Source organism: Humulus lupulus, chromosome 8, assembly GCF_963169125.1.
Source record: "Humulus lupulus chromosome 8, drHumLupu1.1, whole genome shotgun sequence".
NCBI classification, from domain to species: domain Eukaryota; kingdom Viridiplantae; phylum Streptophyta; class Magnoliopsida; order Rosales; family Cannabaceae; genus Humulus; species Humulus lupulus.
The window spans coordinates 22,895,125-22,917,050 of NC_084800.1; the positions used below are offsets into that span (position 1 = coordinate 22,895,125).

The following is a 21,926-nucleotide window of genomic DNA, read 5'->3' on the forward strand; positions in this document are numbered from 1 at the left end:
ATTCATATCCGTAAATAAAATTTTATTCTCTTCTCTCATTCTAGCCACATCAACATTTTGTCCCAGAAGTTCATTTCTTTCAAAGCTATCCTTTTCTATAACGTTGACAAATTTTTTACTTTGATTCATTAATTTCTTAAATTATTCATCACTTTTTTGTTTTTCTTTTGCTTTTTTCACACTGATAGGTCTTTCAGATAAATTAATAAGAACTTCCTCATCATTCATATTAAGATCAAATGAACTCATACCGGTGGGTGCCAGATTTTATAGTCAATATTATTATTAACTATAAAGTCAATATATCCACACACAAAAATATTATTATTATAAAATCGAACACAATCGAAGATTCATTTGGACAGACTTTATATCCCAGTCAGATACAAATAATTTGTAGTAGTTCTTTTTTTTTTTGGTAGGAGTAGTAGTAGTTCTAAAATAGTAACTTTGTTTTGGTAATAGTAGTAGTAGTAGTTCTAATGCAATCAAAAAATTGAAGAAAAGGTAAGCGAACATGGTTTGTCTACCTCTGAGTCTCTGACAGTACTAGAAGTTTCTCATGGTGATACATAAGAGCTGTATTACATACACATAAATTGGTATACGAGATTTATCAGCGAATTCATCTTGAATCGATCATTCAATGAGTTATCTTTGCCAACTCCGATCCTAGCTGTTACTGTTGAGTCAAAGGCATTTAATTTTAGTGGGAAGCTTCTCTACAAACAAAGGAGAAAACCACGTGGCGACTCCTGAGGTCACCATGTGGATCTTCGTGCTCAGCACAGGAATAGAGCTGTACGTGGCAAAATAAAGACATAAACGAGCATTCACATTTATATGTATATACAGTTTTTGATCGAATTAATACATAGAGACTGACAGTTGGGAAAAGATGTGAAATGTGATGATCTTTCATGATGAGAGTGAAGTCCTAAACTACAAGCAAGTTTTTCTTTTGTTTTTTTTTTGTCAAGTTATGTAAAAATCTTTAAGTAGGTTGAGGTTGTGTTCTAAAACTTTGTATATAAAAACATTAAAAAACATATGTATTTTTCTATTTATTACTTAAAAATAAATATTTATGGGTTAGAGTTGTATTATAGAACTATTTTCTAAAAATTATTTTACAAATAATTTTAAAATATATGTAAGCTCTATTTATCGTGATTATGGTCGGAATCTAAATATATATATGTTAGGCCCAAAATGTTCGGCCAAAAAACCATTTCCTCATTTATCGAATATTCAAAACGAAACGTTTTGGCATATAGAAGTTCCGAAGGCAGAAGCTGTGGGTCAGTGGCGGTCCGCGCCTCTGACCCCCGAGCGAGACATTTAAAGTCGGTATTTTTGGAGAGAAATTCAGTTATTTCTTCCCCTCATTCCAGGGTTTGCTTGAACCAACTAACTGCTTTACATATTTTGCCCTATAAATATAAGATTCATAGAAGGGAAATGGGATCGAACTTTGAACTGACTTAAGCATCGGAGTGTCTTTCTTGCAGGTGATCCCGACGAGTCAAAGGCAAACTTCATCACCAGAATAGTGACAGACCATCATTCATCGTTGGGTTTTACCTCCAAATATAGAAAGACAAATTGTTGCTCCAACAATTGGCGCCGTCTGTGGGAACGAAAAATATTTCGGCCTTAGCCACGTCGTCGAACCAAGAAATCAAGATCCTCTACAAACCCTGAAATCATGCCACCAAAAGGCAACGAAGTTTCGGGCCCAGTCGCACAGAGCGTCCCTCCGGCGGACGTGAGCGATCAGATCGACAGGATGTGTCGCCTGTTGGAAGTGAGCCAGCAGTGGTCCGACGAAGCGATCAGGACATTGACCGAAGCTCAAGCTAGGCTCGAAGCTGAAATAGCTGAACTGCGCAGATCCGCTGACACCGCACGCAATACCCAAGTCAACAACAATCTTGATTCTGGCAGATCTGAAATTCCAATCGACCGCGTTAATTCCCCTCATCAAAACATGAACCCAGGTAACGAAGATTCCCAAGGCATCCCGCCATCCTCCGGAGCTGAAGAGCGACGAGCCTCAACCTCTGACACGCATAAGTGGACGAAAGCAGAGCCCACCGGATCCGCTCAGCCAGCAGCTGAAATCTAGCCTCAACGCACCACACCTCAAGCCGCGCACAATTCTCCCTCTGAAGGTCGTGTTCCCACAATCCGGTTCTTAGACAGTTGGAAAGAAGACATGATGAGGGAAATGATGCAGAAGTTCTCAGATGGACAATCAGCCTATGCCACCGACCATTTGGATCTAGTATCAAGAACCACTGAGAAATCTCCTTTCTCGGAGTGGATTCAAAATGAGCCAAAGCCTTGAGACTTCGTCATCCCTTCCTTACCTGCGTTCAATGGAAAAGGAGATCTGCTAAACCATTTATTCCAATTTCAACAGAAGATGGCATTAGAAGCCAATAACGAAGCTATTCAGTGCAAAGTCTTTTCAACGACTTTCTCCGGGCCAGCTCTGTTATGGTTCCGACAATTAAACCCCGGGTCGCCCAATAGTTTTAGTGATCTCCGACGGATCTTTTTACAGCAATACAATGCGAACCGAGAGGCACCCAGAACAATGGTTGATGTCTATTGGATTGAACAGGGGGAGAATGAACATCTGAAAGCATACTTACAGCGTTTCATTGACCTCGTGCATCAAATCCACGACGTTGACCCAATCACCGCAGCAAATCTCTTCGTCAAAAGCTTGCAGGTGGGGTCTCTTCTACATGAGAATCTCACCATGACGCCACCATACGACATGGCAGACGTGCAGACCCGAGCCGAGGGCATCTTCAGGGTTTTGGAATTTCGAGAACGCGCACAGAAGAAGTCTGCACTCATCTCTGCTCCACCAACAAATAATCATCCACCACTTGCTAGGGATGACAAGAGGAAGCGGAACCAAACAAATCAGACGAAGGAAGGAAAAAGGCCAAGACAGGATCGACAATCATCATGGTACCCGTCCTTCGAATACACCGTCCCACAAGAAGTCATTTATGAAGAAAATAAAGACCGACCTATCTGGCGAGAGCCTTACAAAATTACCACTCCTTCTGACAAAAGGGATAAAAGCAAATACTGTCTCTTCCACAAAGATCATGGTCATACGATCGCTGAATGCCACAACCTGAACAATCAGATCCAAGCCCTCATGAGGAGTGGGAGGCTTACCCAATACATCAAGGAGACGGGCGGACCCGGCGCCTCGCGACATAATCCCGCTTCTGCCCCCGCTCCACAAGCGTCAGACCCCGTGGACGCAGCCTCTGACAGCACCCAGGAGCCTCTTAAGCAAGTCCCTATGATCCACGGGATCGTAGAACTCACTGACAATCAAGAGCATATCACCAAAATCCATAAAAGGATGGAAGAACGAGTGAAGCGATACAAAACATTAGGCCACGTGGTCAATCTTGTCACTTCAGAAGACAGAAGCTGCCCAGCCTCTGCAATCACCTTCACCGATGACGACCTGAAGGGCGTACACCTACCCCATGATGATCCACTCGTCATTTCCCTACAGGTTGACCATTGCCAGCTGGGCAGAGTTCTGATCGACGGGGGCAGTGGGGTTGACATCCTCTTTTGGGAAGCCTTCTAGAAGATAGGGCTAGAGGAGAATCAGATCCGGCCCTCCACCATGCCTATTTTGGGATTCAACAGCCAAAGAGTATATCCGAAGGGCGTCGTTCGATTAACTGTGGTGGCCGCAGAACGCGCCCTGCCAGTAGACTTTCTCATTATAGATTCCACCACAAGCTACAACGCCATCATGGGGAGAAACTGGATCCACCGGATGCAGGGGTAGTCTCAACTCTACATCAGGTGATGCGGTGTCAATCACTCAACGGGCGCTACACCGTTGACATCAAGGGCTGCCAGAGGCAGGCCAAAAAGTGCTTCCTTACCTTGAAAGAAATAAATAGCTCTGGCACTGCTTCCCATAACAACTCCCCTGACAAATAGCAATTACAGCAGGACCTACCAGCATGCCTAAAAGGAATCGACCTAGAGGAAGACCAAGAAAAACCCCTAGTTACGCTAGATACCTTAGAACAAGTGGGTCTGGACGACGCTGACCCCTCTAAGACAGTGCTGGTAAGTACCAAGCTCTCTGAAGAAGAAAGACAGACCCTGTAATGCCCCGAATTCTCCGATGAGTTTAACGGCATGAATAGTAGGCCGGGAGGGCCATACTTGCTTAATTATGTTAATAATTGATAAATGCATGTATATGTTGATTATATTATGATATGATGTGAAATGCATGCATGTGAGTCCATATCTCTTGTTACAGGGGTGTGATGATAATTTGGGCTGTTGAGGGTAATTTGTGTATTTGGGTGCATAACTTGATTTGTGAATGAGATTCCATTATTATGGAGATATATCCGAGCTAAGCATCATGAGACGGTTATTTTTAGTGGATTAGCGGTTTTACCATAATGGGGTCAATTTTGGGGTAATAGAAATGTTCATTTGATGATAAATTTGGAATATTTGAGATCAGGGTGAAATTTTGGAGGTTTTGACTATAATGTCCCCGGGGGTGTTTTCGGGACCCCGAGCATTAGGTTTTATTTGAGGTTACTTAAGGTTGAAGTAGCTTATCAGATAGAACATACGATAAGAAAACCTTCCGTTCTCCATTTTCAAAGTCTGTTTTACCGTTTAAGCCTTTTTGACGAAATCTTGAGTTCTAGGAGTCGGAATCGAGTGAGGATCGAGGCATAGCGATCCTAGGGAGGATTAGAAGCTTCTTAACCGAAGGAGTCGACGGAAAACAATCCAATTGAAGGTAATCGAAGTTTAAGTTTTGAGTTTTTCCGAGTTTCTAAGCTTTGAATTGATTTTGTGAATTGTTGAGTTTTCGGTTCGTTCGAGTCTTGGGTTTTGAGGGTTTTGATGTATTGGGAAGCTTGGGAACTTTGTTTTGATGGTTGGGGAATGTTTAGGTGTGTTTTTGGGGACGTTGAAGTGTTGAAAACACGTGGGAGAATGGTTCTGGGTTGGGCGTCGCGGCCCTAGCTCGAGTTAGCAGGTGGCCTTTCTGTTTCGCTGGGCGCCGCGGCCCTTGTGTGGGGCGCCGCGGCGCTTGCCTCTGGAAATTCTGGGGGCCGCGGCCCAAGGTGCTAGGGCCGCAGCCCTTGCCCTGTTTTCGCCCCGTTTGCTCGTTTTGACCCCGGAAACCTAGTTTTAGGCCTCGGGAGTGTCCTTGCTACTTGGATTAGTTTGGATTGATCTCTTGGAGGTTAGATAATGGTTTGAGACCCTTGATTATCTTGATTATTAATGGTATCCCAAATGTGTTGTGATTAGGTAACCGCTAAAGGACTAAAAGCTAAACCGTTCTCAAGGGTCGTTCTTTTGTTCATTCTAGCTCGAATCAAAGGTAAGAAACCTGCACCCCAAGTGTGACATGCATGGATATTTGTGAGGCATGTTGGTTGTGTAATATGGACATGGATTGAACATGGAATGCTTAGCATATGTTGTTCACTTGAGCATAGCACTGACTAATTAGTCAGGTTTGGAAAAGGTGCTAGTATCAACTGTGAAGCTGTGACTGATTAGTCAGGTTCGGCAGTGGTACTGGGCACTGGTCGCGTTGCACTGACTTGTCAGTCATAATTGGCAAAGGTGTTAGTGTCAGCTGTGAAGCTGTGACTTATTAGTCAAGTTCGGCGGTGATACTGGACACTGGTCACTTAGCGCTGACTTATTAGTCAAGGATGGACTTAGCGTGGTTCACGCAAGCCAACAGAGATTAGATCTAATCGACCATTAGCATTGAATGGCTCAAAGAGCATTAATGCCTGACCGACCCTGAGGGTCGATGAACAAACAGAGCTTGGAGGCTGGTGGCTTACCTAGCAGCCACTCTCCTGCTAGAAAAGAGAGCCTGGAGGCTAGTGGCTTACCTAGCAGCCACTCTCCCGCTAGAATCTTGTGATGATCATTCGCTTGTTTGAAAGCTTTATGTTCAGTATGATTATAATGATAATCATTTGATAATGTTATGAAAAGTATTATGTTTTCTTGCTGGGCTTTGGCTCATGGGTGCTATGTGGTGCAGGTAAAGGGAAAGAAAAGCTCACCTAGCCTTGAGTGGGGAGCTGATGTGGTGTTGTGTACATATGCGGCCGCTTGACCACCACGGCCAAGGAGTTCTCAGAGGAACTAGGGGGTTTACCCTATTTTGCCGCTTAGGTCGGCGGGATTGTAAATTTAAACTTGTAATGACCATTTTGTACTGAGAACCACTTGTAAATGTTTTGTCTAGCTCTGCAGAGCAGTTTGTAATAAAATCCCCATTTCCTTTTTAATGGTTTTATACATTAACCTGTTAATTACACTTAGAGCACGTTTTTGACCAAAGGACTCAGGTAATGAGTCAACTTTCCGGTCCACCGTTCACCGTAACTGTTCTGGGGTAGCCAGGGCGTTACAGACCCTCATACGATTTCTCAAGACCAGAATAAGAACTTTCACCTGGTCTCCACATGACATACCCGGAATAGACCCCTCCGTCATGAGTCACAGCCTAAATATCTCCAACAACTTCCCACCCATCAAGCAGAAGCAGAGGAGATTCGCTCCAGAGGTGAATCAAGTCATACAAGAGGAGGTCCAATGACTCCTGAGCACAGAGGCAATCAAAGAATGCTTATACCCAAACCCCGTCGTGGTCCCAAAGAAGAATGGGAAAAAGAGAGTATGCATAGACTACACAAATTTAAACAAAGCTTGTCCCAAAGATAGCTACCCTCTACCGAAGATCGATCAGATGATAGACGCCACGGCAGGATATGAAAGAATGAGCTTCCTCGACGCTTACTCTGGATACAATCAGATCCCCATGAAATCAGAAGATCGGATTCACACGGCTTTCATAACAGAAGGTGGTTTATATTGCTACAAAGTTATGCCCTTCGGTCTAAAGAATGCAGGCGCAACGTACCAAAGGCTGATGCACAAGTTGTTTTCCTCATTGCTCGGGAGAAATATGGAGGTTTATATTGACGACATGGTCATCAAATCCAAACAAAGCTCTTCACACATAGACGACTTGACTGAGTGCTTCGACATCCTTGATGCTTATGAAATGAAATTAAACCCCTCTATAAATGTGTCTTTGGGGTGTCCTCTGGACAATTCTTGGGGTACGTCGTCAGTCAGAGGGGCATCGAGGCGAACCCAACACAGATTGCGTCCCTCTCAGAAGTCAAAGAGCCCCGAACCATCCGAGACATACAGGCTCTGACGGGCAAAGTAGTAGCATTAAGTCGATTCATATCACGAATGTCTGACCGTTGCCAGCCCTTCCTGCAGTGCATAAATAAATCTACCAACACCACCTGGGGACCAGAGCAAAGAAAAGCGTTGGAAGACTTGAAAACTTATTTGAGCTCCCCTCCTGTATTGAGCTCCCCCATAGCTAATGAAGATTTATTCTTGTACTTGTCTGTCTCACAATTCGCTGTGAGTTCCGTTCTCTTCCGAGAAGAAGCTAATCGTCAGAGGCCAGTGTTCTACTGCAGCAAGATGCTCCTGGACGCTGAAACTCGTTATAGTATGATGGAAAAATTGGCACTCGCGCTCCTTACGTCAAAGAAGAAGTTAAGACAATATTTTGAAAGCCACCCCATCATTGTATATACGAACTATCCATTAAAGCAAGTATTGAGTAAGCCCAACCTCTCTAGAAGGTTATCTAAATGGGAAATTGAGCTAGGGACATATGATATTCGGTTCTCGCCACGAAAAGCAAAAAAAGGACAGGTACTCGCTGATTTCCTAGTTGAAATTCAGTCGTTCACTCCTGACACTCTGCCAGAACTGTTAGAGTCATAAGATCAATGGGTGTGGACGATGCATACTGACGGAGCATCCAATTCCTAAGGGGTCGGTATTGGCATCGTATTAAAGGCTCCCTCGGGCCTCAAAATCGAAGAAGCCATTCGTTTAGAGCAATCCACGACAAATAATGAAGCAGAATATGAGGCACTAATCTATGGTTTAGAACTAGCACGAGAAATGGGCATCCAACGTCTAACTGTCAGAGGAGACTCACAGCTTATGATAAAGCAAGTGGCTGAAAATTTCAATACTAAAGCACCCCATCTGGCTAGCCTTCTACAGAAGGTAACTGACTTGCGATCACATTTTCACCAGTTCGAACTCATAGAAGTACCTAGGGAGCAAAATCAGAAGGTCGATGCCCTTGCCAAATTAGCCTCTGCAAGAGGTTGCACACGCCAGTCCTCCATATCTATAAGCTGATCAAGCAAAGGCATGGAAGTCTATTCAACATCATCCGAACCTGAATGCTGGATAGATCCAATCATAAGATACTTGTCCACCTCCGAACTCCCACCTAATCCAAAAGATGCAAAACTTCTGCGCCTTCGGGCACAACGCTATTCCATAATCCATGGGACGCTATACCGCAGGTCCTTCAACGGCCCCTACCTACGGTGTTTGCGTCCATCAGAAACGAAAAAATTGCTAGAAGAGATACATGAGGGGACATGTGGAAATCACACAGGGGGACGGAGTCTGGGACATAAAGCACTTACAGCAGGGTATTACTGGGCATACATGATGATAGAAGCACGTGACTACGCCAAAAAATGCGACAAGTGCCAACGATTCGCACCCACCATCCATCAACCTGCTCAAACCTTACACTCCATCGTTGCACCTTGGCCTTTTGCAAAAGGGGAATGGATGTGGTAGGTGAACTACCTAGGGATGCTGGAGGAAGACGGTATGCTCTTGTAGCCACTGATTCACGAAATGGGTTGTGGCAGAGGCATACGTCACGGTCAGTAAAACAGACACTATGTCCTTCATCTGGAAGCATATCATATGTCAATTTGGGATACCATGGGAGATAGTCGTGGACAATGGAACTCCGTTCCAAAATGCGAAGGTACAAGAACTATGCGACACATACAAGATCAAGCTTAGCTTTGCCTCTGTCACCTACCCACAAGGCAACGGCCAAGCAGAAGCTTCCAACAAAATTATCTTTGCCAACATTAAGAAGAACTTACAAGATAAAAAAGGAGCATGGGCAAAAGAACTATCAAAAGTGTTATGGGCATATAAGACAACAAAAAGATCCTCTACGGAGAATCTCCCTTAACCATGGTATATGGGATAGAGGCCATCATCCCAACAGAAGTGGGCCTACCTACACTTCGAACAGAGATCGCATCTGATCAAACAGCAAACAACATTCAACTATTACACAACCTAGACCTTCTGGAAGAAGTACGCACAGTGGCACAATTACGACTAGAAAATTATCAAAAGGCTGCAGAACGCTACTACAACAAAAGAGTCCACTCACACACATTTTGAGAAGGTGATTGGGTTCTGCGTAAAGTCACAGGCAACAAGAAGAAGCTAGAACCTAATTGGGAAGGGCCTTTCGAAATCATTAAAGTACTAGGCAGATGGTCTTACACCCTAAAGAATGTATGTAGTGGGAAAATCGTACCCCGTACTTGGAATTCAATGTCTTTGAAACAATATTATTGTTAATAGTTGTACTGTGCAATTCAAAAGTAATACAACAATTTTCTATTTTTTCACATTATTTTAAATGTCTCTTGTACATTCAAATTCTTGGCATTATTGTCCACCATATTACACCAAGCCAGACACGTGACAATTAACATTTCACTCGCACGGTTTTCTCAAATATATTCCCACCTACCCTTGTTCAAAAATAACATTATTCACGTGCACTCAAAAGCCACCTACCACAATGGCTATAAATAAATAATTATATGAATGCTTGAAGTTATCAACCTCCCCTAGCAATACACCGTATGTCTCTAGTCTCAATACATACGTTACCCACAGCTATAATAATGCACGGCGAGGACCTACCCCCGCACGTTGGCACCAGGCTGAATCTCAGCAGATCGTGGCAACAAGGCCACTACACACAATCTGCGCACACAATCCTATCGCCTCTGTCGTTTCACTAGATATTGTGCTGCATTCTAATCTGACTTGACTAAGCTCACAGGGAGCTACGGCCAGCCATTTCGCAGTCTAATCTACCCTGACTATGCCGATCTGGCCGTCCAACGGAGGTGCACTGCAAACCCTACCCTCTTACCTGCACAAGAGGAGCACCTCCTGCTGTCTACTCTGCCCTGACTATCGCAGCAGAACGATCAACTGTCACGCTACGGATTCCTCACCAGTACATACTAACTGGTTTGGCAATCCAAGGCCTGGGAGGAACTTTTCCCGCAGTCGCACATGTATCCTACACAATGGGTGCCTCTGACAGAATACAAGACAGCCCAAACAAGCCATCGCTATTCCACACGGTATGGGTGCATTGGAAAGATATCTACCTCGCAATCTTGACCCTTTTACCTCTGCCTCAACGCCCGATTCTACGCTTTGTCCCCCGCGTTCGGTCAAAATCACATTAACCCCTCTGACCCTGTGGGAAAGTATTAGCCCCCAGAGGCCGAACCCCCTCGGATCAAATTGCTACTACCTACGCGTAAGAAGGACCACCACTCAACAATAGTGACAACGTCGCAGGAATATAGCACTCTTACCACTATAACTTAAATTGGCAGATGCTAAGCGTGGGTACACATATTTGCTCAATTCCTTCCTTTATAAACAAAAATGAATATTTGTACCATGCACGATCAGAAGGCGACGTGTACACAAAAATGGCAATAAATCAGAAGTTGTTATTTATAAATTATGTTACATTAACGACAATATTAATTCCTGATTTCTTAATTGATCTATTCTCTATGCACAAATATTCTCTCGCCCATAATTAATCCCATTCAATACGACGCATGTACTCTGCCATCGCACTCTCTAGCTTCGGATGGCCTAACCCATAACGTTCACACGATATGTAGCACGGGATGCCACTTCTTATAAGTTCTTCCATAGCCCACGTTGAGTAAAGCCACTGAGGGTTATCAAAGATCCTCCTCAAAAAGGGAACCTTCGTCCACTCACGGTGCTCACCTGCAACAACAATGTTGTCAACTCCAACCTATCACCAAAACACTAAGATAGATCGTTCACACAACACTTAACTGGGCATTCTCTCCCACCATGTGTACGATCTTTCGCTGTATCTCGCACGCAATGGCCTGAAGGGTTTATGAAGCTTCTGATCCGAATAAACCATATGACTCTCACCTGTCATCACGCCTTCAATTAAGTCCTAAACGAATACGAACACATCCAATACACACACCAAGACAGCCAACAGGAAACAAAGCTCAATTTGTATTGATAATTTGCTCTATTACAATCATCTACATACTAGCGGCCACAAAAGCCCAAAGAATGCATATACAGAAATTAATTCAAAGCAAAACATGACAAAATTTAACAAAACGATAGTGTGTCGTTCATTCTACGGCACCTCTTTCACCATCTGGCTTGGCCTCTGCAACAGGCGCGGATTCTGCTGCCTTCTGATCAGACGCCACATTGACAACTCTATCTTCAACAGCTTCCCCGTTGGCATTATACATCGACCCCAGCACGTCGCCCCTCAACTTCAACTTCTCCAGATGACACGGCGGATAGGAAATTTGCATATCCCCAAGTTCATTCAAATACTTGTCGACATCATACTCTCCTATTTTTACATCTACGCTTTTACAATACATCTCCAGTTTTGCCCATTTCTCCTCTGGGGTCTGCTTCTTATTGCGTAATGCCAGATCCAGATACTTCGCAGTATCTACCTCAGCCACCCTCACAAGTTTGCGTTCGGTGATCTCGCGATCTCGAATGCGCTGCCTTGTGGCTTCAATCGCCGCCTCTGCTGCCCTCTGCAAAACCAAAAACATTATGAAATCAACACACGTGTTTTATGGGCCCATTAATTTTCTCATACATTAATAACAAAAGAAGAGTCGCATACCTCTGCCATCTCCTCCAATTGCTTCTTGGTTTCGGTCATCGCCTCTTCTGCTTCCTTCAACTTCTTCCCTAAATGAAGCTCAGCCTCCAACTTCTGCTTCCTGGCGTCCGCTGCACTGGCCTCAAGATCATTTGACCTACGCTCCAGCTCTTTTTTCTCTTTTTCTAAGATCTCCTTATCAGTCTGCAACGACACTATATCCTCTTCAAGGTCGTTCATCATACTGCTAAGCTTCTCCATGTGGGCTTCATGCTGAACGCAGACTTGATTTTTCTCCATCCACTTATTGGTCATATCCACCAAGTCAGCTTTCAGTTTGTCTCGCTCTACTTTGAGCCCGACAGTGCCTACCAGCTTCTCCTCTGTGGCAATCACCCTCTTTTTTGCTTCTGCCAGCTCTGCCTCTAACTTCTTGATGGCTTCCACAAGCACGTCCTGATTTGCCTCGGCCATCATTCTCCCTGCCCGCTCCTCTTCTAATTTCGCCATCTGCTCCGCTAGTTTAGAGCCATTCTGTATAGTCGCTGCATATTCCCGCCTTGCAGCAGACGCACATACATAGCTCTGTGACAAAACAATTACGCCCATTAAATATAACGTCATACATATATCACCAGATATAACAAGGCCTGATTTTTTAACCATCTTACCATCCAGATGTGGTATGATACTTGCTGCAGCAAATCACCTTGCCCGCTTAAGGATCCAATTACTTCTGTAGGTAGATGGGGCCTGCTTATGCGTAGCATTTCCTCCATAACTTCAGTAGACGCAGAAGGGCCATATTCCGACACCACTCCTGCTCTGTCACTTGTTTCTCCCCCTGCAGATGCAGCCGCAGAAGCAACGGGGGCAGCTGGTGTAACACCCCAATCTGCTAATAAGGTTTAGGACCATGATTAGCGTGCCTGGAGGGCAATAAATGAGTTAACATGTTTATATATGTGAATTTGAATGAATATGTGATTAGAATGCAAGTTTAGGTGGTATAAATATGCATGTGGATCCCGTTTGTATGCTAGGGGTAAATTGGTAATTTTAGCCTGCTGAGGGCATAAATGTGATAAATGTGTTATGTGATTTGTACCACGTGAGTGTGGTAATATTAATGTGATGCACGTGCCGAGACGGTCCTAGAGAGCTAGTTAACTTAAAAGCCACAACAGGATTTTAATACCCAGCTCGGAGGAGCCTACGGGTACTTTGGGGAAATTTCGTAAGATGAGTTGAGAATTAGTGGTTAATGGTTATTGGGGATTGAGTAACCTGAGTAACCATTAGTAACTGCTGAGAGTAACAAGTTATGTTGGGAAAGTGGTAGAATAGTAAAAGAAAGGAAATGACGAAAAGGGCCTTGAGGTTTAGTTAGGAAAGGGTTTCTATGAGGGGTAAAATGGTCATTTTGGGTGGATGGATATGCTCAATTTGAGGGCTGGGGACTCTAGAACCATTTAACAAAAGGAAACAGAGGAACAAAAGGAAACTCAACCTCTCTCTATCGATGCTCTCTCTCTCCCTCTCTAAGGTGACTGAACTTGAAGGATTCTAAGCTAGGGCTCAAAGGATTCAAGACTAGGAATTGGGAGATTGATCTACTAGGCTCAAAGGTGAGTTTTACTCAGTAACTTGATTGAATTCTGCAGAGAAATGCTAAGGTTAAGAGCTGATATGTGTGTGTTTCTGTTTGGTGGATTTTGGGTTAAAGCTTGGCTAGGTCGGTTTGGGAAATAAGAGGGATTTGCTTGGAATTGGACTTGGAGAAGGCTCAGGGACGAATTTCAACTTGAGGTAAGGTTCTATGCAACTTTGATATGTTTTAGCTAAGGTGGTTTAAGTTTCTAGTTTATTGGTTTAAGTTTCATAGAGTTTTAAACCAATTTGTGAATCATGGATTTGATTGTGTGCTTAGACTTGTTGTTGGTGTTTATAAGTTGTTAGATGGTTTATTTGAGGTTTTAAATTCAATTTGAGGTTTAGGTAAACATTGGGGTTGGTTTGGGAGTGTTTTGGCTCGGGGAAAACACTTGGAGAAACCCAGAATTCTGGGTTCGCGAAGGAGCGCCGCGACCCTATTCTTGGGCGCCGCGGCGCGAGGCTGCTTCAAGATAGGGGAAGGCTTCCTGACTTGCTGGGCGCCGCGGCCCTCTAGGGCAGCGCCACGGCGCTAGGCTATTTTCAGAACATGGGATTTTGCAATTTTGAGCTTTTGCTCCGGGAGTTCGGGGGATGTTTCCGATGAATTTTTTTAGGAATTTGGGGATTCCGAGTTTGTGGGATTGGTCCCGGGAAGTGGTTTTGGATTGGTTAGTATTAAAGGATGTTTTATATGTATTGTGACTAGGTCTCTGGAGAGGCTCGGGTTAGAGGATCATGCTCGCAGCCTTGGTGCATCGGAAAGCTCGGGATACAGGTAAGAAAACCACTGTTCCCATAGAGCTTGTATGCAGGGCCGAGCCCAATATGTCTGGATTGCAGGGCGTAGCCCTTTGACTGAATTTGTTAGTATTCAGTATATGTTTGTTATGCTATGAATGCGATTAGATGAACATTCGGCGAGAGCCGAAAACGGCGCAGGCCGAGGTCGGCAGGGGTCGGGAACGACAAAGGGCCGGGAACGGCGTTGGGCACGTTGAGTGCTAGGCCGAGTACGGCAAGGGGCCGGGAGCAGCGTTGAGCACGTGGAGTGCGAGTTGCCAAGGTGAGACCCTATAGGATACCTGGGATATCCTCACGGTGTGAACCGCGAACCCAGGGCCTGGTAAAGCGCCTGGGACGGCATGGCCGTATGTGTGTAGCCTCTTGATGGCCTGATTATATGCTAAATGTTTGTTATGCATTTGTTAACTGCTTGTGAGGGTTTTCTTCCTGGGCTTCGGCTCACGGGTGCTCTGTGGTGCAGGTAAGGGCAAGGAGAAATTCAACCAACCATGAGTACGGAGAGCGTGAAGCGGCGTGTACATGTTTGGCCTGCCTGGCTGCCACGGCCAATGGTTTTGGGTGATGGTTGTACTAAAACTTAGTTTTTGTCGTCTAGTCGACCTAAATTTATAAATTACATGTTGTAAATATTTCTAAACAATTTCTTGGGATCCAAAGTGTCAACTACTCAATGATTTATAGTAAATGGAATTATTTTCAAAGTTTGTTTCGTTGTTTATGATTTAATTACACTTTTGACCTAAAAACCTCGATTAGTGAGTTGAATGCGCGTTTAAAACTCACTTAGTAACGGCTCTAAGGAAGTAGGGCGTTACAGCTGGCTTCCCACCTTCTGCTAACGTCGATACCATAATGCTATCAGACGCCAGCGCAATTGTCCCCACGCCGGAAGAATACGTCTTTGACGGGCGTATAAATAAGCTATCATCTTCACCCAAATCACTTGGGAGGTACACCGGCGTCTGCACGGCAGAAGACGTTAGCTGCTCCAAGAAAGGGCTAGGAGATTCAAAAGTGCCAGTACCCTTCGGAGACACAACAATGACATCTTCTGAATGAGACTCAGAAGCGGTAGGTGGTAATAAGAAAACGTCAACATTGAGAGTGTCAACACCTGTCACTGCGACAGCCCCTGATTCCTGACACCCATGAGTTGTTCCAGATACAACGGTCTTACTTGGCTCAACTGGCAGAGGAGGGGTATCCGCAGACTCAAAACCCTCTCCGAAGGCATCCTCTAGAAGCTTGTTCTTACGAGAGGTAGAAGAAGGACATCTCTCCTCTGAGCCACGCTTATGGCCAATGTCAGACCCTTCAGCCAAAGCAGAAGCAGAGGGTAATGCCTCTGACGGCTTCATATAGACAATAGGAGACTTCACCTCAACTGGTAAGCCACCCTGCACTCCATCTCCAGTCACCACTCCTGATAAATTGGACGGAGAAGAGGAAATGCCCTCTGCATGAGCCACCCCTTCTGAGCCTACCACCGAGGAAGACCCAATTGCGTGTGAAGTAGGAGACGCCCCAGGTAAATGTCCAACGGGGGCAGATCCTCGTGGCTTCTTGCACAACGAGAGAGCCTGGCCCGTTGGTAATTTTCCTAGGGTAAGTTTAGGGATTGCAAAAGGAGATCCTTAAGCAGTGGAGACAGAACCTTTTGGGTTCCGAAGCTTGGACGAAATGCATTTCCCGTCGTCCGAATCTTCGCCAGAGGATTCCTCACGTTCCTTTCTTTTTCCTAAGGCGTTTGTAGGCAAAGGTACTTGTTGGAGAGGTTGAATCTGCAGAGCGTCAGAAGGCGTGGATGACCGCCCTTGGATACGGGAGGATCTGCGCGATAAGCCGGACTTATCAGGGGACGATTCTACAGCAGAAGCCAGACCAGAGCTCTCTTTCTTTTTACCTTCTGGGACCCCTTGACGTTTGGCGCATGCGGCGTAGGTCTCAGAACACGCCCTTTCGCATTCGGTCTTCGACAGAGACAAAGTTGAAGGAGTAGGAGGAGATTTCTTCATAAAAGCTCCCAGCTGCTTCGCACATGCTGCTGTGATTTTGCTAAGGGTCATGTCCCCCTTTTGCGATCTAACTCGCACAGCGCCAGGATCAACTCGATCCACAAAGCAAAGCCGAGTCATAATTTGCATGCAGTATGGGTCCAGCACACCCCTAATACTAATGGCATTTTCCTTGGACTCATGCAGAAGCCCCTTCTCTGTTAGCATGCTCTGCCGTTCAGGACTCATGTTAACCTGAGGCCAAGCAAAATCTGATGCAAAGAAGCAAAACAGTAATACATAGAGTTAGACTAACAGATAATCATCCAGATATGATTGATTCACATTAAAACTAATAAGGAACGGGATGAAAAATGTAACTTACCTTTTATAAACACCCTGGCCAAAGGAAAAATTTCCTGAGGCAGGAATTCAGGATACCACGCTCCTCCAACAGCAAAGAAGTATTTATCCCAATTTCGATGGGAGCTATCGAAATCGGTGAAGATTGTCCGATCCTTCTTGGGAGAGAGGTAGAAGGTTTTCCAAGGCTTTCTCTCTATCGCCTTGTTCGTAGACTTGGTAAAGCACGCGTAAATGTCGTGTGATTGAATGTTGACATTCCTGAGACTCCCTATCATCTGAGCCCCGACTATAGACTGGATAGCATTTGGGAGAAATTGCGAAATATGAGCCCCAGAGTTTGAAATTATCTGAACAAGCAGAGCCGGGAGAGGGAAGCGGAGCCATTCGATATGTCTCAGACTCATAACGATCTCGGAAGGCTTCACTACGTCCTTAAATCGCCATTCTCGAAGCTCAGCATCCGAGAGCATCCTCACCGTGACATTTTCAGGAATGTCGAACGATTTGCGTATGCGTTCAAACGCATTCTTGTATCCATCACGATCCAAAGGCTCGGGAGATGAACGAGAAGAAATGATTACATAGGTTGAGATGCTTGCCGAAGGATTGAACAGAGGAAAATCTCTAGGGTTTCTTCGGAGCTCTTTTTTCTGGAAGTTGGAATAAAGCTTGGAAATTTGAATGAAAATTATTTTGAAATAAAACTATTTAAATGAAAGGTAAAATTCTGAACCAAACGCCTCACTCGGTAAATGTGTTTGCATTAAGTGTAGCTTGTCAGGCAATCAAATGATCATGCACCTATGAATTACCTCTATTTGTGGAGAATGACGGCTTTAGGCGAAATTTTTGGCATTGAAGAGTCGGCCCAAGACTCGAACAAATTAGCACGCCTCGCCTGTTCGAAGCTTGGGCCAGGGGGCATCTGTTAGGCCCAAAATGTTCGACCCAAAAACCCTTTCCTCATTTATCGAATATTCAAAACGAAACGTGCATATAGAAGTTCCGAAGGCAGAAGCTGTGGGTCAGAGGCGGTCCGCGCCTCTGACCCCCGAGCGAGACATTCAAAGTCGGTATTTTTGGAGGGAAATTCAGTTATTTCTTCCCCCCATTCCAGGGTTTGCTTGAACCAACTAACTGCTTTACATATTTTGTCCTATAAATATAAGATTCATAGAAGGGAAATAGGATCGAATTTTAAACTGACTTAAGCATCGGAGTGTCTTTCTTGCAGGTGATCCCGACGAATCAAAGGCAAACTTCATCACCGGAATAGTGACAGATCATCATTCATCGTTGGGTTTTACCTCCAGATATAGAAAGACAAATTATTGCTCCAACAATATATATATATATATTATCATCATTTTGGTTGGAATAATAATAATGTAATGTTAAGAATCTTTCCAAAAAAAAATTACAAATAAAAAAAGAAATATTTATCATCTATTTCTGCATGGTGTGGACAATTGTGAGCCTTGCTAGTATTTTCAGCTAAATTTAAGATATTTTGTTTTGTGTATTTTTGGTGAGGAATTGAGGCTTCGAAAGAAACGGTGCCGTTTTTATCCCAAATATAACTCTTCAAAAGAGACGTACTTTATCTAAATCTGCTGGCTGTTAAACCTCTCCCAAAACCCTCTGAAAAGCAATGCTCTGTATCTCCAGCTCCAACAATGGCCGTTTCAGCTAAAGCTTCTCACGTTCCTCCCAACTCAAAAATTCCCCATTCTCAATTCCTTAGAACACAAAAGCCTAGAACCCTTAGCTTCTCTTGTAGTCTCCAAACTCGCCAGCTTTCCTTTAGAAAAACGCAGGAGATTTCAGTCCTCAGCACTTCGTCTATCAACTCGCAGAACCCAAACTATGATTTGCAAGCCCTTTGCCTCCATGGGAAATTGGAAAAAGCTTTGGAACTCTTGGAGTCTATGGAAGATAACATTTCCGTAGAAGAAGAAGTGTATATTGCTCTAATAAGGCTCTGCGAATGGAAGAGAGCGCGCGATGAAGGTACTCGTGTCCACTCTCATATTCTAAATTCAAAGACCCATTTGAGCGTTCGGCTCGGGAATGCGTTGTTGAGTATGTTTGTAAAGTTTGGGAATTTGGCTGATGCTTGGTACGTGTTTGGGAGGATGGAGGAAAGGAATGTTTTTTCTTGGAATGTTTTGCTTGGTGGGTATGCAAAGGCAGGGTTCTTTGATGAAGCTTTGAATTTGTACCATAAAATGTTGTGGGTTGGAATTAGGCCCGATGTGTATACTTTTCCTTGTGTTCTAAGAACTTGTGGTGGTATACCTGACTTGGTTAGGGGTAGGGAGATTCATGTGCATGTTATTAGATTCGGGTTTGAGTCGGATATCGATGTAAACAACGCCTTGATCACCATGTATGTTAAATGTGGTGATGTGGTTAATGCGCGGTTAGTGTTTGATACAATGCCCAAGAGGGATAGGATATCATGGAATGCAATGATCTCTGGATATTTTGAGAATGGCTTATGTTTAGAAGGATTTAGATTGTTCTTAATGATGGCCCAATTTTCAGTAATTCCAGATTTGATGACTATGACTAGTTTGATCTCAGCTTGTGAGATTCTTGGTAATGAGAGGTTGGGGAAGGAAATCCATGCCTATGTGATGAAAACAAAGTTTGATGATGTTTCAATACAAAACAGTTTGGTTCAGATGTACTCGAGTATCGGTTATCTAGAGGAAGCGGAGAAAGTTTTTTCAAGAATGGAGTCTAAAGATGTTGTGTCATGGACATCTATGGTTTCCGGTTATGATAATAATGCGCTGCCTGATAAGGCTGTTGAAACTTACAAAATGATGGAGTTACAAGGTATCACACCAGATGAAATCACCATAGCCAGTGTTTTAACTGCTTGTGCATGTTTAGGGCATTTAGCTATGGGTGTCAAACTTCATGAGCTTGCTATTAGGACTGGGCTTATTTCATATGTCATAGTTGCAAACACGCTGATTGATATGTATTCCAAGTGTAAACGCATAGATAAGGCTTTGGAAGTGTTCCATCGCATCCCAGAGAAGAATGTCATATCATGGACTTCAATTATTTTTGGACTTAGAATCAACGATCAGTGCTTTGAGACTTTGATTCTTTTTCGGCAAATGAATCTTGTAGTGAAACCAAATTCTATTACCTTGGCTACTGTCCTATCTGCATGTGGTAAAATAGGACTTTTGATGGCTGGAAAGGAGATTCATGCCCATGTTTTGAGGACTGGTATAGCTTTCGAGGGTTTTTTACCCAATGCCCTTTTGAATATGTACATACGCTGTGGAAGGATGGGTCCTGCTTTGAACCAGTTTAACTCTAATGAAAAAGATGTTGTGGCTTGGAATACTCTTCTCAATGGATACGCCCAGCGAAAGCAAGGAAGTCTTGCTGTGGAGACTTTTCTCAAAATGGTGGACTCCAAGGTAAATCCAGATGAAATAACTTTTGTTTCACTATTATGTGCTTGTAGTAGATCTCATATGGTCACTGAAGGCTTGGAGTATTTTAATGATATGAAACATAAATATTCAACCACTCCAAATCTTAAGCACTATGCTTGCGTAGTTGATCTACTTGGCAGATCTGGGCACTTAGATGATGCTCATGAGTTTATACAGAAAATGCCTATAAATCCAGATGCAGCCATATGGGGTGCTTTGTTAAATGCCTGCAGAATTCATAGGAGGGTTGAGCTTGGGGCGTTTGCGGCTCAACATATTTTTGCAATAGATGAAGAAAATGTTAGATATTACGTTCAGTTGTCTAAACTATACGCTGACAGTGGTAGATGGGATGAAGTTGCAAAAGTAAGACAGACAATGAAAAAGAGAGGACTAATTGTAGATCCTGGATGCAGTTGGGTTGAAGTAAAAGGAAAAGTTCATGCTTTCCTAAGTGGTGACAGTTTCCACCCTCAAATAAAGGAAATAGAAGCTGTTTTAGAGAACTTTTATGAGAGAATGAAAGCAGTAAGTTTTGAAGGTGCAGAAAGAGGTCCTATAGATGAAGTTGAAGCTTCAAAATCTGAGATTTTTTGTGGGCATAGTGAGAAACTGGCAATTGGTTTCGGACTCATCAATACAGGCCCTGGGACACCTATTTGGGTAACAAAGAATCTATACATGTGCCAAAGCTGTCATAATATTGCAAAGTTTATCACTACGGTTGTTCGCAGGGAGATTACTGTGAGAGATGCTGAAGAGTTCCACCGTTTTAAGGATGGAGTTTGCTCTTGTGGAGATGAAGGTTATTGGAAAAAGAAGACAATAACAACATGACAAGTGAAATTGGACTTCTTCCCCCATATCAGTTGATCAAATAAACCCCCTCAAATTCCATTTTATACTTGATGGTTCTATTGGGGTTTATGATTATTGAACAGCTCTCGAAATTACCATGTAATTATGTACTGAAAACTGATTAGTTATTTTCAAGGACCACTGGCAGGACTTGAAGAGGAAAAATAAGCTATTTTTTTGGCTCTCTTGTAAAATCTATCATATACACCTTTGGAACAGGTATGTGAGGAGTTTGTTTGGGGCGCTTCACTGGAAATTTTGTTTAGCTCAGAAAAACTTATATTCTGTTCTATCTGAAATAGAATAATTTGCATGTATGTATACTATTACTATTTACTACTGTAATTTTCATTGCTATTCCAGTACTCAACTTTCCTGATCCAACCAAAGAAAAAAAATCCAGGTTCTGGCTTTAACAGCCTTAAAAAAATTGTAATTTTACATGTAATTTATATTTTATGTAAGAAACGTTATTATTTACATCCACGAGTTCAAATTCCGAATAAAAAAATTTCCTAGCAGAAAGGGAGCTAGTCATAGAAACAGCTGCTCTGGGAGCACTACTGAGCTACCTAGACCTCTGATCATGTTCATTGCCAGTACGGCTAGCAGCAACTTCTTTTTCCATGGCAGCTACTTCCGTCCTCATTTTCTTGGCCTCAACTTCCATTTGCTTTGTTCAACGTGTCAACTTGCTTTGCCAACATCTACGCGATTTCACATTAGATTAAGAATCAAATAAAAGATCCCCATAAAAAAAAGAAGAATCAAATAATAGATTGGACCTAGGCTGAAATATTAAATAAAATTCTGGTATCTTACCTCAATTGC

At 43.5% G+C, this 21,926-nt stretch overlaps 2 protein-coding genes across 2 annotated transcripts; both read left to right on the plus strand.

Annotated features, from left to right (window-relative positions):
• The first annotated feature begins 2,428 nt into the window (after positions 1 to 2,428).
• On the plus strand, positions 2,429 to 3,634 carry LOC133795144 (uncharacterized). Its single transcript, XM_062232592.1, has one exon. It carries the CDS (start codon positions 2,429 to 2,431, stop codon positions 3,632 to 3,634), a length of 1,206 nt encoding a protein of 401 aa, XP_062088576.1.
• A 14,754-nt stretch (positions 3,635 to 18,388) lies between these two features.
• Positions 18,389 to 21,452, plus strand: LOC133796339 (pentatricopeptide repeat-containing protein At1g15510, chloroplastic). Its single transcript, XM_062233809.1, has one exon. The coding sequence runs from the start codon at positions 18,450 to 18,452 to the stop codon at positions 21,072 to 21,074; it is 2,625 nt and encodes an 874-aa protein (XP_062089793.1). The 5' UTR covers positions 18,389 to 18,449; the 3' UTR covers positions 21,075 to 21,452.
• The last annotated feature ends 474 nt before the right edge of the window (positions 21,453 to 21,926 follow it).

Excerpts from the sequence above, each read along its gene's own strand:
- LOC133795144 (XM_062232592.1), top strand. The coding sequence starts at position 2,429 with ATGGCATTAGAAGCCAATAACGAAGCTATTCAGTGCAAAGTCTTTTCA.
- LOC133796339 (XM_062233809.1), top strand. The coding sequence starts at position 18,450 with ATGGCCGTTTCAGCTAAAGCTTCTCACGTTCCTCCCAACTCAAAAATT.